At 47.9% G+C, this 15,289-nt stretch overlaps 2 protein-coding genes across 2 annotated transcripts in view; one reads left to right on the top strand and one right to left on the bottom strand.

The window, feature by feature from the left end:
* Positions 1–430: 430 nt before the first annotated feature.
* Positions 431–15,289, top strand: part of LOC137355844 (uncharacterized) — a 30,816-nt gene continuing 15,957 nt past the window's right edge. The window contains exons 1-2 of the mRNA XM_068021422.1: positions 431–694; positions 4,108–4,163. Of these exons, the coding sequence (XP_067877523.1) occupies positions 607–694; positions 4,108–4,163 (144 nt within the window). The 5' untranslated portion in view covers positions 431–606. The remainder of the gene's footprint in view (positions 695–4,107; positions 4,164–15,289) is intronic.
* LOC137355892 (N-acetyllactosaminide beta-1,3-N-acetylglucosaminyltransferase 2-like) lies at positions 1,728–2,894 on the bottom strand. Its single transcript, XM_068021506.1, has one exon. It carries the CDS (start codon positions 2,892–2,894, stop codon positions 1,728–1,730), a length of 1,167 nt encoding a protein of 388 aa, XP_067877607.1.

Raw genomic sequence — 15,289 nt, 5'->3', positions numbered from 1 at the left:
GCCCACTTAAAGCGGCGCCGCGCCACCTTGGTAATGTTTTTTTTTTGTTTGGTCAATGCCTGAAAGGCCACCTGTTTTCGGCCCTTTATGATCCACAGGTTCCTTGTGGCCGCAATTCATTCCCCCCCCCCTTTTTTTTCCCCAAGTTCTGGGCGTGCCTGGAATTAAAGTTGCGCAATGCAAAATGCCCCTCCTCCCTGAAAGGGTTTCAGGCATTTCACATCCGCATAGCAAGATCCCACCGTCGGCCATCAGACCACCTGCAATAATGCACTCGGTGGGAGGAGGAATGTTGACCCCAGGACAACCCCATGACCTTCTTCCAATAGTGCCCATGGGATCTTGCAGTGTAAAGGGAGCTTTACTCTGCGCTTAATGGCTCATTGAGCAAATACACCTCCCAGTGTGGTCGTAAAACAGGTACCCTGAGCCTCGGCGCCAAAGGGCCGGGGACAGGGCACGGGTGAGGGGAAATCGGCCTTGAGTGTCCGCCACTATCCGTTTAGCCACACCAGGAGGTTGTTGCTGTGTGAAGGGATTAAGGTTGGTGGTGATGCCTCATGTGGTCAAATATCCCGCCATGTGCTGGAGAGCAGCCATGGAACTATGTGTGCCCCAAGCAAAAGAAGGCTCGTACGTGGTGTTCTTCGATGCGCCCACACTGGGGGCATAAAGGATCCAAATTTTGATGAAGGTGACTGATCCACAACTTGCAATTTAATAACAAAGCCTTTATTTCCGTGAATCTTTATTAAACAAGAAACAACAATCAGAATCAAACAATCAGCAAGTCTGCAGTCTGTGGGAGCCCAGAGCTTCTGGTCACAGGCAGAGGGGTTCGTGGCCACAGGGTCGGGGTCAAGGGTCCGAGCAGGTGATGCTGGGGCCGGGGAGTCATTAGATGTTTCCACAGTGGAAGGAAAACTCCAGCGGGGAGTCAGCTCGGGACTAAGCTCACAGGCCCCGCCGCTCCTTGGAAACTGGGAGACGTGTGGGGTAAGCGAGTCACATCCCTGCACGGCCTCCGTGTCGCGGAGTGCCAGTGTACGGGGCAGGGTGCGTAGTTACAAAGTACAGTCCAGTCGCCTGTCAGTTTAATTCTCCGCTCCACTCCCACTCTGACCTCTCTGTCCTCGGTCTCCTACGCTATTCCCGAGACACTCAACCTAAACACGTCATTACAGCCTTCCAGCCTTCAACACTGAGTTCAGGCATTGTTCAGTTGACAACTGTTGGCAATGTTCCTGCTATTTCTCATTTACACTCTCTCTAAATCCAACTTTTGTTTCTTTACTTGTCTCATTACCATCTCCTTTTGCCTCGTGCCGTCATCCCTTTTGTCATTTAATCTCACCTACCCTCCACCCTATCACACAGACCTTTACTTCTGTTCTTTTCCTGCCCCCCCCCCCTCTCTTTGACTCTGTGCTTGCTTAAAACCTACGATATTTCTAATATTTCCCCAGTTCTGGGGAAAGGTCATCGACCTGTAACGTTAGCTCTGTTTCTCTCTCCACAGTTGTGGCCAGACCTGCTGAGTGTTAACAGCAATTTTCTGTTTTTAATCCAGGGTCTAGTGGTCAGGGCGTTGTACCAAATAAACATGGCACAAAAGGCATAGTAGTCAGGGGGCATTATCCTGTGCCCTGTGTTCTAGGCCCTGTGCCCTCTGACCTGTGGCCCTCAGGCCCTGAATACCAGGCCCTGCCCGCCAGGCCCCAGTTTTCTCACTTGCAGGTGATGTTGGGCTGGTGCAGGATTTTCCAGAGCTGGACCATCTCCTGCGGGGTCCTCCTGTGCACCATGAAAATCCGCCGGTAGGCGCAGGGGTCCCAGCAATCGGTCACGTTGATGCCGAAGCTGCGGAAGCCCTCATGGTAGACCGGCGCCAAGCCCAGCTGGTGCAGGCACATGCCCGTGTAGACATCGTCGATGGGGAAGAGGGGCACGGCCTGGGAGGCCTCCGCCAGCCTGCGGGCGAGGTGCCCAGAGTACAGCACCCCAGCGCCGCCGGCGTACGGCGGGTAAAGGCCACTGTAGAAGGCCCCGGGCACGTAGTACTTGAGGCCGGGGTTGCGGGAGGGCACGGCGTTGAGGATTGCGTCGCCCAGGAAGAGGTCCCGGCTCTTCTCGGGGTCCAGCGCCAACACGTAGTCGAGCAGCCGCTCGGTGTTGACGAAGACGTCATCGTCCCCCTTGAAGACGTAGCGAGCCGCCGGGCAGCGGCGAGCCAGCCAGGGCAGGAAGAGCACCTCCTTGAGGGTGAGGTTGAAGAAAGTGTCGCGGAAGGCCCACTGCAGCAGGTCGCCGAAGCGCCGGCTCTCGTAGCCGAGCAGCCCGGTCAGGTTCGGGTGGCCGTCGGCGGCCTGCTGCTGCCCCAGCAGGAAGAGCAGCCGGACCCCCGAGGCCCGGCCCACCCCGCCCCAACTCTGCCGGATGGCCTGGCGCCTGGCGAAGCTGGAGACCTGGCTCTTGATCACGAGCAGCAGCTGCAGGACGGGGGGGCCCCCGGCCCAGCCTGGGCACAGGCCTCGAGGCTCCAGCAGCAGCGGGTAGGCACGGCAGCGGCGGTACAGCAGGAAGTCCTTCATCTGACGGGGCAGGTGCGGGAAGTCCACGAAACGGCTCGACACGTCCGGGTCCGGCTGGCAGTGGCGGTCGGCGCCCCCGACGGAGGAGGAGGAAGGCGAGGCGTGCCGCTGGGCCAGGCGCTGCTGCTCCTGGTTCCACAGTGACCACAGCGGGCAGGACGGCCTCCAGAAAGCCCCGGGGCCCCGCAGGGCCGACACGCGCTCCGTCCCCGCCCGCCAGCTCCAGAGGGCCCAGAGGATCGCCAGGTTGGTCGCGAGGCTGCAGCCCACCCAGAGGAGGCACTTCTTCTGCATCAGATTCATGGCCTGTCACGACCCCCTGTGTGGTGGGGTGTCGGGGGGGGGGTGGAGAAAGGAAAGAGGTTTTAGCGGAGAACTTGCTCTGGGGACAATCCCCCCCTCTTCCCCACCCCCCCCCCCCACCCACCGACTCCACCACCCACCTCTTCCCCCCCGCCCCGGCGGGTGCAGGATCCGGAACCCCCCCACCCAAGCTGCTCCTTTCTGCCCGCTCGATATTCGACTGTGAGAGGCATCGTGGCCGAGCTCTGCCGGAAGGGGCCTGGTATCCTCACCGACGCGCTTTCCGGCTGGGGTCACTGGGCCGTGGGCGGGGGAGGTGGGTATGGGGGTGTGAGGGGGGTAGGAACCCTGTCCGATTCTACCACCCCCCCCCTACCCCGGGGGTCACCGAGGCCAACGGCAATCCCCCCTCGACCAGCCCCGCCAGCCAACCCGCCACCTCGGTCAGAGGGCTGTTGGGGAGGGGGTTGTTTGTGGGGGCAGTGGGGGTGGGGGGGGGGGGTCGGTCAGGGGTACTCACGGCCTGCGTCGGCGAGGCGAGTCTTCCGAGGGAGAACCAGGAGCTGAGGCGCCAGGCACCGGCGTTTAAACGAGTGTCGGATGACGCTGGGGCCGGGCCGAGGGGGCTGGGACGCCATGGAGCGGGGACAACGCACCCCCTGGTGGAGTGGAGGAGGACCTGCAGGCGGAGGAGGACCAGCCGCTGCGGCTGCTGCCTCACCCACAGGGTGCCCCCCCCCCCCCCCCTCCCCTCACCTTTGACTCGGGCGGCTGCGGGTCCAAGTCCAGAGACTTCAGCCCCATAATCCAGGCCGATGCGCACCGGCAGAGAGACCCTTTCTACTTTCCATGTCGGATCTCCCTCCTATCATCTCTCCCAGATCCCTCCGGCACCTTCCTCACATTTTAAATGTGTGCCTATCTTTTATTTTTCACTTTCTTTCTGCAAAAGAGCAGAGGGGGAAAGAACTAAAGCTGTTAACAAGCAACTCGATCAAAACACTTGGCCATTTATATAACCCCTGTGTTTACCCCTCCCACTAAGAGAGAGATATTTTAACCCTTGCACTCTTGAGCAGAAATATACCACCGGGAGTTAATAAAAAAACATATAATTTTTAACTTTTAAATACATTATTTTAAATATTAGACGCAGTCATTGGGGAATTGGATTAAATCCTCTGTCTGATCTTTTGAAATATATTAATTGCAGATACAGGCGAGAGAATGAATCCTGACGGAGGCACAGGGAGAGCCCAGGGGATTAAGGTCGGCATGTTTGTACATTTGCCCCCTCGGGGCTCTTTAAGAGGGTGGGATTGCCCCTTTAACAAGACCCCGTGATGTCACAAATGAGGAAGTTGGCTCTGAGTGGCAGGCTGCCGTTGCCTGGGTAACTGTGGCCTGGCAACAGTCTCCACCCCCAACTCCTCCCCCCCCCCACCCCCCCTCCCCCAGCTCTGTGAGTTACAGCTTCCCGCCCAGCATGTGGCCACCACACAGTCAGGTGGTGTTCATGAACCACTGCGTGAAGGCCAAGTCCAGTTTCAGCCCCAGGGTTAGCCAATGCCCCCACACCAGCGTCAGCACCAGCCCCTGCTCCTGCCCCTGGGGCAGGGCGAGGCGTGGCAGGACCTCCAGTGTGGCGTCCCTCTACGCTGAGCTGATGCGGTATCTTGAGACCATGCTTGATGTGGCCTTCCAGGTGAGTTTAGCAAAACATTGTCCAATCCCCTGCCATGGCTGAATTTGATCAGAAAGAACCCAAGCACACCCACCCGCCACCAACCACCCCCCCCTCCCCCCCCCCCCCCACCTCACCCTCCCAAGCCCCCAGGGGAGCTGGCAACAGTAAGGCAGGAAGCAGGGTGAGGGACAGGGAGGGGGCAGTGAAGGTGCTATGTGGTTGAGTCTGAGATACATGGCCCCAATTAGTGAGATTAATGGACCAGTGAGTGGGATATCACCTTGTCAGTGGGTTATCACCTTGTCTGTGGGTTATTACCTTGTCAGTGGGATATTACCTTGTCAGTGGGTTATCACCATGTCAGTGGGTTATCACCTTGTCAGTGGGATATCACCTTGTCAGTGGGTTATCACCTTGTCAGTGGGATATCACCTTGTCTGTGGGTTATTACCTTGTCAGTGGGATATTACCTTGTCAGTGGGATATCACCTTGTCTGTGGGTTATTACCTTGTCAGTGGGATATTACCTTGTCAGTGGGTTATCACCCTGTCAGTGGGATATTACCTTGTCGGTGGGTTATCACCTTGTCAGTGGGATATTACCTTGTCCGTAGGTTATTACCTTGTCAGTGGGTTATCACCTTGTCAGTGGGTTATCACCTTGTCAGTGGGATATCACCTTGTCAGTGGGATATCACCTTGTCTGTGGGTTATCACCCTGTCAGTGGGATATTACCTTGTCGGTGGGTTATCACCTTGTCAGTGGGTTATCACCTTGTCAGTGGGATATCACCTTGTCAGTGGGATATCACCTTGTCTGTGGGTTATTACCTTGTCAGTGGGATATTACCTTGTCAGTGGGTTATCACCCTGTCAGTGGGATATTACCTTGTCGGTGGGTTATCACCTTGTCAGTGGGTTATCACCTTGTCAGTGGGTTATCACCTTGTCAGTGGGATATCACCTTGTCAGTGGGATATCACCTTGTCAGTGGGATATCACCTTGTCGGTGGGTTATCACCTTGTCAGTGGGTTATCACCTTGTCAGTGGGATATCACCTTGTCTGTGGGTTATTACCTTGTCAGTGGGATATCACCTTGTCAGTGGGATATCACCTTGTCAGTGGGTTATTACCTTGTCAGTGGGATATTATCTTGTCAGTGGGTTATTACCTTGTCTGTGGGTTATTACCTTGTCAGTGGGATATCACCTTGTCAGTGGGTTATCACCTTGTCAGTGGGATATCACCTTGTCAGTGGGTTATCACCCTGTCAGTGGGATATTACCTTGTCAGTGGGATATCACCTTGTCAGTGGGTTATCACCCTGTCAGTGGGATATTACCTTGTCAGTGGGATATCACCTTGTCAGTGGGATATTACCTTGTCAGTGAGATATCACCTTGCCAGTGGGATACCACCTTGTCGGACGGATATTAACTTGTCGGTGGGTTATCACCTTCAGTGGGATATTACCTTGTCAGTGGGATATCACCTTGTCAGTGGGATATCACCTTGTCAGTGGGTTATCACCTTGTCAGTGGGATATCACCTTGTCGGTGGGATATTACCTTGTCAGTGGGACATCACCTTGCCAGTGGGATACCACCTTGTCGGTGGGTTATCACCTTGTCGGTGGGATATTACCTTGTCAGTGGGATATTACCTTGTCAGTGGGATATCACCTTGTCAGTGGGTTATCACCTTGTCAGTGGGTTATCACCTTGTCAGTGGGATATCACCTTGTCAGTGGGTTATCACCTTGTCAGTGGGATATCACCTTGTCAGTGGGTTATCACCTTGTCAGTGGGTTATCACCTTGTCAGTGGGTTATCACCTTGTCAGTGGGATATTACCATGTCAGTGGGTTATTACCTTGTCAGTGGGATATCACCTTGTCAGTGGGTTATCACCTTGTCAGTGGGTTATCACCTTGTCAGTGGGATATCACCTTGTCAGTGGGTTATCACCTTGTCAGTGGGTTATTACCTTGTCAGTGGGATATTACCATGTCAGTGTGTTATTACCTTGTCAGTGGGATATCACCTTATCAGTGGGTTATCACCTTGTCAGTGGGTTATTACCTTGTCAGTGGGATATCACCTTGTCGGTGGGTTATCACCTTGTCAGTGGGATATTACCTTGTCAGTGGGATATTACCATGTCAGTGTGTTATTACCTTGTCAGTGGGATATCACCTTATCAGTGGGTTATCACCTTGTCGGTGGGTTATCACCTTGTCGGTGGGATATTACCTTGTCAGTGGGATATCACCTTGTCAGTGGGATACCACCTTGTCGGTGGGATATTACCTTGTCGGTGGGTTATCACCTTGTCAGTGGGTTATTACCTTGTCTGTGGGTTATTACCTTGTCAGTGGGATATTATCTTGTCAGTGGGATATTACCTTGTCAGTGGGATATTATCTTGTCAGTGGGTTATTACCTTGTCAGTGGGTTATTAACTTGTCAGTGGGTTATTACCTTGTCAGTGGGATATTATCTTGTCAGTGGGATATTACCTTGTCAGTGGGTTATTATCTTGTCAGTGGGTTATTACCTTGTCAGTGGGTTATTACCTTGTCAGTGGGATATTACCATGTCAGTGGGTTATTACCTTGTCTGTGGGATATCACCTTGTCAGTGGGTTATCACCTTGTCAGTGGGATATTACCTTGTCAGTGGGATATTACCATGTCAGTGGGTTATTACCTTGTCAGTGGGATATCACCTTGTCAGTGGGTTATCACCTTGTCAGTGGGTTATCACCTTGTGGGTGGGATATTACCTTGTCAGTGGGATATCACCTTGTCAGTGGGATACCACCTTGTCGGTGGGATATTACCTTGTCGGTGGGTTATCACCTTGTCAGTGGGTTATTACCTTGTCTGTGGGTTATTACCTTGTCAGTGGGATATTATCTTGTCAGTGGGATATTACCTTGTCAGTGGGATATTATCTTGTCAGTGGGTTATTACCTTGTCAGTGGGTTATTAACTTGTCAGTGGGTTATTACCTTGTCAGTGGGATATTATCTTGTCAGTGGGATATTACCTTGTCAGTGGGTTATTATCTTGTCAGTGGGTTATTACCTTGTCAGTGGGTTATTACCTTGTCAGTGGGATATTACCATGTCAGTGGGTTATTACCTTGTCAGTGGGATATCACCTTGTCAGTGGGTTATCACCTTGTCAGTGGGTTATTACCTTGTCGGTGGGATATTACCTTGTCGGTGGGTTATCACCTTGTCAGTGGGTTATTACCTTGTCTGTGGGTTATTACCTTGTCAGTGGGATATTATCTTGTCAGTGGGATATTACCTTGTCAGTGGGTTATTACCTTGTCAGTGGGATATCACCTTGTCAGTGGGTTATTATCTTGTCAGTGGGTTATTACCTTGTCAGTGGGTTATTACCTTGTCGGTGGGATATTACCTTGTCGGTGGGTTATCACCTTGTCAGTGGGTTATTACCTTGTCTGTGGGTTATTACCTTGTCAGTGGGATATTATCTTGTCAGTGGGATATTACCTTGTCAGTGGGTTATTACCTTGTCAGTGGGATATCACCTTGTCAGTGGGTTATCACCTTGTCAGTGGGATATTACCTTGTCCGTAGGTTATTACCTTGTCAGTGGGTTATTACCTTGTCAGTGGGTTATTACCTTGTCCGTAGGTTATTACCTTGTCAGTGGGTTATTACCTTGTCAGTGGGTTATTACCTTGTCAGTGGGATATTACCTTGTCAGTGGGATATCACCTTGTCAGTGGGATACCACCTTGTCGGTGGGATATTACCTTGTCGGTGGGTTATCACCTTGTCTGTGGGTTATTACCTTGTCTGTGGGTTATTACCTTGTCAGTGGGATATTATCTTGTCAGTGGGATATTACCTTGTCAGTGGGATATTATCTTGTCAGTGGGTTATTACCTTGTCAGTGGGTTATTAACTTGTCAGTGGGTTATTACCTTGTCAGTGGGATATTATCTTGTCAGTGGGATATTACCTTGTCAGTGGGTTATTATCTTGTCAGTGGGTTATTACCTTGTCAGTGGGTTATTACCTTGTCAGTGGGATATTACCATGTCAGTGGGTTATTACCTTGTCAGTGGGATATTACCTTGTCAGTGGGTTATTATCTTGTCAGTGGGTTATTACCTTGTCAGTGGGTTATTACCTTGTCGGTGGGATATTACCTTGTCGGTGGGTTATCACCTTGTCAGTGGGTTATTACCTTGTCTGTGGGTTATTACCTTGTCAGTGGGATATTATCTTGTCAGTGGGATATTACCTTGTCAGTGGGTTATTACCTTGTCAGTGGGATATCACCTTGTCAGTGGGTTATCACCTTGTCAGTGGGATATTACCTTGTCCGTAGGTTATTACCTTGTCAGTGGGTTATTACCTTGTCAGTGGGTTATTACCTTGTCCGTAGGTTATTACCTTGTCAGTAGGTTATTACCTTGTCAGTGGGTTATTACCTTGTCAGTGGGTTATTACCTTGTCCGTAGGTTATTACCTTGTCAGTGGGTTATTACCTTGTCAGTGGGTTATTACCTTGTCAGTGGGATATCACCTTGTCAGTGGGATACCACCTTGTCGGTGGGATATTACCTTGTCGGTGGGTTATCACCTTGTCAGTGGGTTATTACCTTGTCTGTGGGTTATTACCTTGTCTGTGGGTTATTACCTTGTCAGTGGGATATTATCTTGTCAGTGGGATATTACCTTGTCAGTGGGATATTATCTTGTCAGTGGGTTATTACCTTGTCAGTGGGTTATTAACTTGTCAGTGGGTTATTACCTTGTCAGTGGGATATTATCTTGTCAGTGGGATATTACCTTGTCAGTGGGTTATTATCTTGTCAGTGGGTTATTACCTTGTCAGTGGGTTATTACCTTGTCAGTGGGATATTACCTTGTCAGTGGGTTATCACCTTGTCAGTGGGTTATCACCTTGTCAGTGGGATATTATCTTGTCAGTGGGTTATCACCTTGTCAGTGGGTTATCACCTTGTCAGTGGGATATCACCTTGTCAGTGGGTTATCACCTTGTCAGTGGGATATTACCTTGTCAGTGGGATATCACCTTGTCAGTGGGTTATCACCTTGTCAGTGGGTTATTACCTTGTCAGTGGGATATTACCTTGTCAGTGGGATATCACCTTGTCAGTGGGACATCACCTTGTCGGTGGGTTATCACCTTGTCGGTGGGATATTACCTTGTCAGTGGGACATCACCTTGTCAGTGGGTTATCACCTTGTCAGTGGGATATTACCTTGTCAGTGGGATATCACCTTGTCAGTGGGTTATCACCTTGTCAGTGGGATATTACCTTGTCAGTGGGATATCACCTTGTCAGTGGGATATTACCTTGTCAGTGGGTTATCACCTTGTCAGTGGGATATTACCTTGTCAGTGGGATATCACCTTGTCAGTGGGTTATCACCTTGTCGGTGGGATATTACCTTGTCAGTGGGATATCACCTTGTCAGTGGGTTATCACCTTGTCAGTGGGATATTACCTTGTCAGTGGGATATCACCTTGTCAGTGGGATATTACCTTGTCAGTGGGATATCACCTTGTCAGTGGGTTATCACCTTGTCAGTGGGATATTACCTTGTCAGTGGGATATCACCTTGTCAGTGGGACATCACCTTGCCAGTGGGTTATCACCTTGTCGGTGGGTTATCACCTTGTCAGTGGGATATTACCTTGTCAGTGGGATATTACCATGTCAGTGTGTTATTACCTTGTCAGTGGGATATCACCTTATCAGTGGGTTATCACCTTGTCAGTGGGTTATTACCTTGTCAGTGGGTTATTACCTTGTCAGTGGGATATTACCTTGTCAGTGGGTTATTACCTTGTCAGTGGGATATTACCTTGTCCGTAGGTTATTACCTTGTCAGTGGGTTATTACCTTGTCAGTGGGATATTACCTTGTCAGTGGGATATTACATTGTCAGTGGGTTATTACCTTGTCAGTGGGTTATTATCTTGTCAGTGGGATATTATCTTGTCAGTGGGTTATTACCTTGACAGTGGGATATTACCTTGTCAGTGGGTTATTACCTTGTCAGTGGGTTATTATCTTGTCAGTGGGATATTACCTTGTCAGTGGGTTATTACCTTGTCAGTGGGATATTACCTTGTCAGTGGGTTATTACCTTGTCTGTGGGTTATTACCTTGTCAGTGGGATATTCCCTTGTCAGTGGGTTATTACCTTGTCTGTGGGTTATTACCTTGTCAGTGGGATATTCCCTTGTCAGTGGGTTATTACCTTGTCTGTGGGTTATTACCTTGTCAGTGGGATATTACCTTGTCTGTGGGTTATTACCTTGTCAGTGGGATATTACCTTGTCAGTGGGTTATTACCTTGTCTGTGGGTTATGACCTTGTCATTGGGTTATTACCTTGTCTGTGGGTTATTACCTTGTTAGTGGAATATTACCTTGTCAGTGGGTTATTATCTTGTCAGTGGGTTATTATCTTGTCTGTGGGATATTACCTTGTCAGTGGGATATTACCTTGTCAGTGGGTTATTATCTTGTCAGTGGGTTGTTATCTTGTCATTGGGATATTACCTTGTCTGTGGGTTATGACCTTGTCAGTGGGATATTACCTTGTCAGTGGGATATTACCTTGTCTGTGGGTTATTACCTTGTCAGTGGGATATTACCTTGTCAGTGGGTTATTATCTTGTCTGTGGGATATTACCTTGTCAGTGGGTTATTACCTTGTCAGTGGGATATTATCTTGTCAGTGGGTTATTACCTTGTCTGTGGGTTATTACCTTGTCAGTGGGTTATTATCTTGTCAGTGGGTTATTATCTTGTCAGTGGGTTATTACCTTGTCTGTGGGTTATTACCTTGTCTGTGGGTTATTACCTTGTCAGTGGGTTATTATCTTGTCAGTGGGTTATTACCTTGTCAGTGGGATATTACCTTGTCTGTGGGTTATTACCTTGTCAGTGGGTTATTACCTTGTCAGTGGGTTATTACCTTGTCAGTGGGATATTATCTTGTCAGTGGGTTATTACCTTGTCAGTGGGATATTACCTTGTCAGTGGGATATTAGCTTGTCAGTGGGTTATTACCTTGTCTGTGGGTTATTACCTTGTCAGTGGGTTATTATCTTGTCAGTGGGTTATTACCTTGTCAGTGGGTTATTACCTTGTCAGTGGGATATTACCTTGTCAGTGGGATATTACCTTGTCTGTGGGTTATTACCTTGTCAGTGGGATATTACCTTGTCTGTGGGTTATTACCTTGTCTGTGGGTTATTACCTTGTCAGTGGGTTATTACCTTGTCAGTGGGTTATTACCTTGTCAGTGGGATATTATCTTGTCAGTGGGTTATTACCTTGTCAGTGGGATATTACCTTGTCAGTGGGATATTATCTTGTCAGTGGGTTATTACCTTCTCTGTGGGTTATTACCTTGTCAGTGGGTTATTATCTTGTCAGTGGGTTATTACCTTGTCTGTGGGTTATTACCTTGTCAGTGGGTTATTACCTTGTCTGTGGGTTATTACCTTGTCTGTGGGATATTACCTTGTCAGTGGGTTATTACCTTGTCTGTGGGTTATTACCTTGTCAGTGGGTTATTACCTTGTCAGTGGGATATTATCTTGTCAGTGGGTTATTACCTTGTCTGTGGGTTATTACCTTGTCTGTGGGATATTATCTTGTCAGTGGGATATTATCTTGTCAGTGGGTTATTACCTTGTCTGTGGGATATTATCTTGTCAGTGGGATATTATCTTGTCAGTGGGTTATTACCTTGTCTGTGGGATATTATCTTGTCAGTGGGTTATTACCTTGTCAGTGGGTTATTACGTTGTCAGTGGGATATTATCTTGTCAGTGGGTTATTACCTTTTCAGTGGGTTATTATCTTGTCAGTGGGTTATTACCTTTTCAGTGGGTTATTATCTTGTCAGTGGGTTATTATCTTGTCAGTGGGATATTACCTTGTCAGTGGGTTATTATCTTGTCAGTGGGTTATTACCTTTTCAGTGGGTTATTATCTTGTCAGTGGGTTATTACCTTGTCAGTGGGTTATTACCTTGACAGTGGGATATTACCTTGTCAGTGGGATATTACCTTGTCTGTGGGTTATTACCTTGACAGTGGGATATTACCTTGTCTGTGGGTTATTACCTTGACAGTGGGATATTACCTTGTCAGTGGGATATTACCTTGTCTGTGGGTTATTACCTTGTCTGTGGGTTATTACCTTGACAGTGGGATATTACCTTGTCAGTGGGATATTACCTTGTCTGTGGGTTATTACCTTGTCAGTGGGATATTACCTTGTCTGTGGGTTATTACCTTGACAGTGGGATATTACCTTGTCAGTGGGATATTACCTTGTCTGTGGGTTATTACCTTGTCAGTGGGATATTACCTTGTCAGTGGGATATTATCTTGTCAGTTGGATATTACCTTGTCAGTGGGTTATTACCTTGTCAGTGGGTTATTACCTTGTCAGTGGGTTATTATCTTGTCAGTGGGATTTACCTTGTCAGTGGGTTATTACCTTGTCAGTGGGTTATTACCTTGTCAGTGGGTTATTATCTTGTCAGTGGGATTTACCTTGTCAGTGGGTTATTACCTTGTCAGTGGGATATTATCTTGTCAGTGGGATATTACCTTGTCAGTGGGTTATTATCTTGTCAGTGGGATATTATCTTGTCAGTGGGTTATTACCTTGTCAGTGGGTTATTATCTTGTCAGTGGGTTATTACCTTGTCAGTGGGATATTACCTTGTCTGTGGGTTATTACCTTGTCTGTGGGTTATTACCTTGTCAGTGGGTTATTACCTTGTCAGTGGGTTATTACCTTGTCAGTGGGATATTATCTTGTCAGTGGGTTATTACCTTGTCAGTGGGATATTACCTTGTCAGTGGGATATTATCTTGTCAGTGGGTTATTACCTTGTCTGTGGGTTATTACCTTGTCAGTGGGTTATTATCTTGTCAGTGGGTTATTACCTTGTCAGTGGGTTATTACCTTGTCAGTGGGATATTACCTTGTCAGTGGGATATTACCTTGTCTGTGGGTTATTACCTTGTCAGTGGGATATTACCTTGTCTGTGGGTTATTACCTTGTCTGTGGGTTATTACCTTGTCAGTGGGTTATTACCTTGTCAGTGGGTTATTACCTTGTCAGTGGGATATTATCTTGTCAGTGGGTTATTACCTTGTCAGTGGGATATTACCTTGTCAGTGGGATATTATCTTGTCAGTGGGTTATTACCTTCTCTGTGGGTTATTACCTTGTCAGTGGGTTATTATCTTGTCAGTGGGTTATTACCTTGTCTGTGGGTTATTACCTTGTCAGTGGGTTATTACCTTGTCTGTGGGTTATTACCTTGTCTGTGGGATATTACCTTGTCAGTGGGTTATTACCTTGTCTGTGGGTTATTACCTTGTCAGTGGGTTATTACCTTGTCAGTGGGATATTATCTTGTCAGTGGGTTATTACCTTGTCTGTGGGTTATTACCTTGTCTGTGGGATATTATCTTGTCAGTGGGTTATTACCTTGTCTGTGGGATATTATCTTGTCAGTGGGATATTATCTTGTCAGTGGGTTATTACCTTGTCTGTGGGATATTATCTTGTCAGTGGGTTATTACCTTGTCAGTGGGTTATTACGTTGTCAGTGGGATATTATCTTGTCAGTGGGTTATTACCTTTTCAGTGGGTTATTATCTTGTCAGTGGGTTATTACCTTTTCAGTGGGTTATTATCTTGTCAGTGGGTTATTATCTTGTCAGTGGGATATTACCTTGTCAGTGGGTTATTATCTTGTCAGTGGGTTATTACCTTTTCAGTGGGTTATTATCTTGTCAGTGGGTTATTACCTTGTCAGTGGGTTATTACCTTGACAGTGGGATATTACCTTGTCAGTGGGATATTACCTTGTCTGTGGGTTATTACCTTGACAGTGGGATATTACCTTGTCTGTGGGTTATTACCTTGACAGTGGGATATTACCTTGTCAGTGGGATATTACCTTGTCTGTGGGTTATTACCTTGTCTGTGGGTTATTACCTTGACAGTGGGATATTACCTTGTCAGTGGGATATTACCTTGTCTGTGGGTTATTACCTTGTCAGTGGGATATTACCTTGTCTGTGGGTTATTACCTTGACAGTGGGATATTACCTTGTCAGTGGGATATTACCTTGTCTGTGGGTTATTACCTTGTCAGTGGGATATTACCTTGTCAGTGGGATATTATCTTGTCAGTTGGATATTACCTTGTCAGTGGGTTATTACCTTGTCAGTGGGTTATTACCTTGTCAGTGGGTTATTATCTTGTCAGTGGGATTTACCTTGTCAGTGGGTTATTACCTTGTCAGTGGGTTATTACCTTGTCAGTGGGTTATTATCTTGTCAGTGGGATTTACCTTGTCAGTGGGTTATTACCTTGTCAGTGGGATATTATCTTGTCAGTGGGATATTACCTTGTCAGTGGGTTATTATCTTGTCAGTGGGATATTATCTTGTCAGTGGGTTATTACCTTGTCAGTGGGTTATTACCTTGTCAGTGGGTTATTACCTTGTCAGTGGGTTATTATCTTGTCAGTGGGTTATTATCTTGTCAGTGGGATATTACCTTGTCAGTGGGTTATTATCTTGTCAGTGGGATATTATCTTGTCAGTGGGTTATTACCTTGTCAGTGGGATATTATCTT

This window comes from Heterodontus francisci, chromosome 44 (genome assembly GCF_036365525.1).
Source record: "Heterodontus francisci isolate sHetFra1 chromosome 44, sHetFra1.hap1, whole genome shotgun sequence".
Classification (NCBI taxonomy): domain Eukaryota; kingdom Metazoa; phylum Chordata; class Chondrichthyes; order Heterodontiformes; family Heterodontidae; genus Heterodontus; species Heterodontus francisci.
This window is presented reverse-complemented; position numbering and strand designations above follow the sequence as displayed.

What these genes read in the sequence shown, in the direction of transcription:
- LOC137355892 (XM_068021506.1), bottom strand. Translation starts at nt 2,894, where the DNA reads ATGAATCTGATGCAGAAGAAGTGCCTCCTCTGGGTGGGCTGCAGCCTC.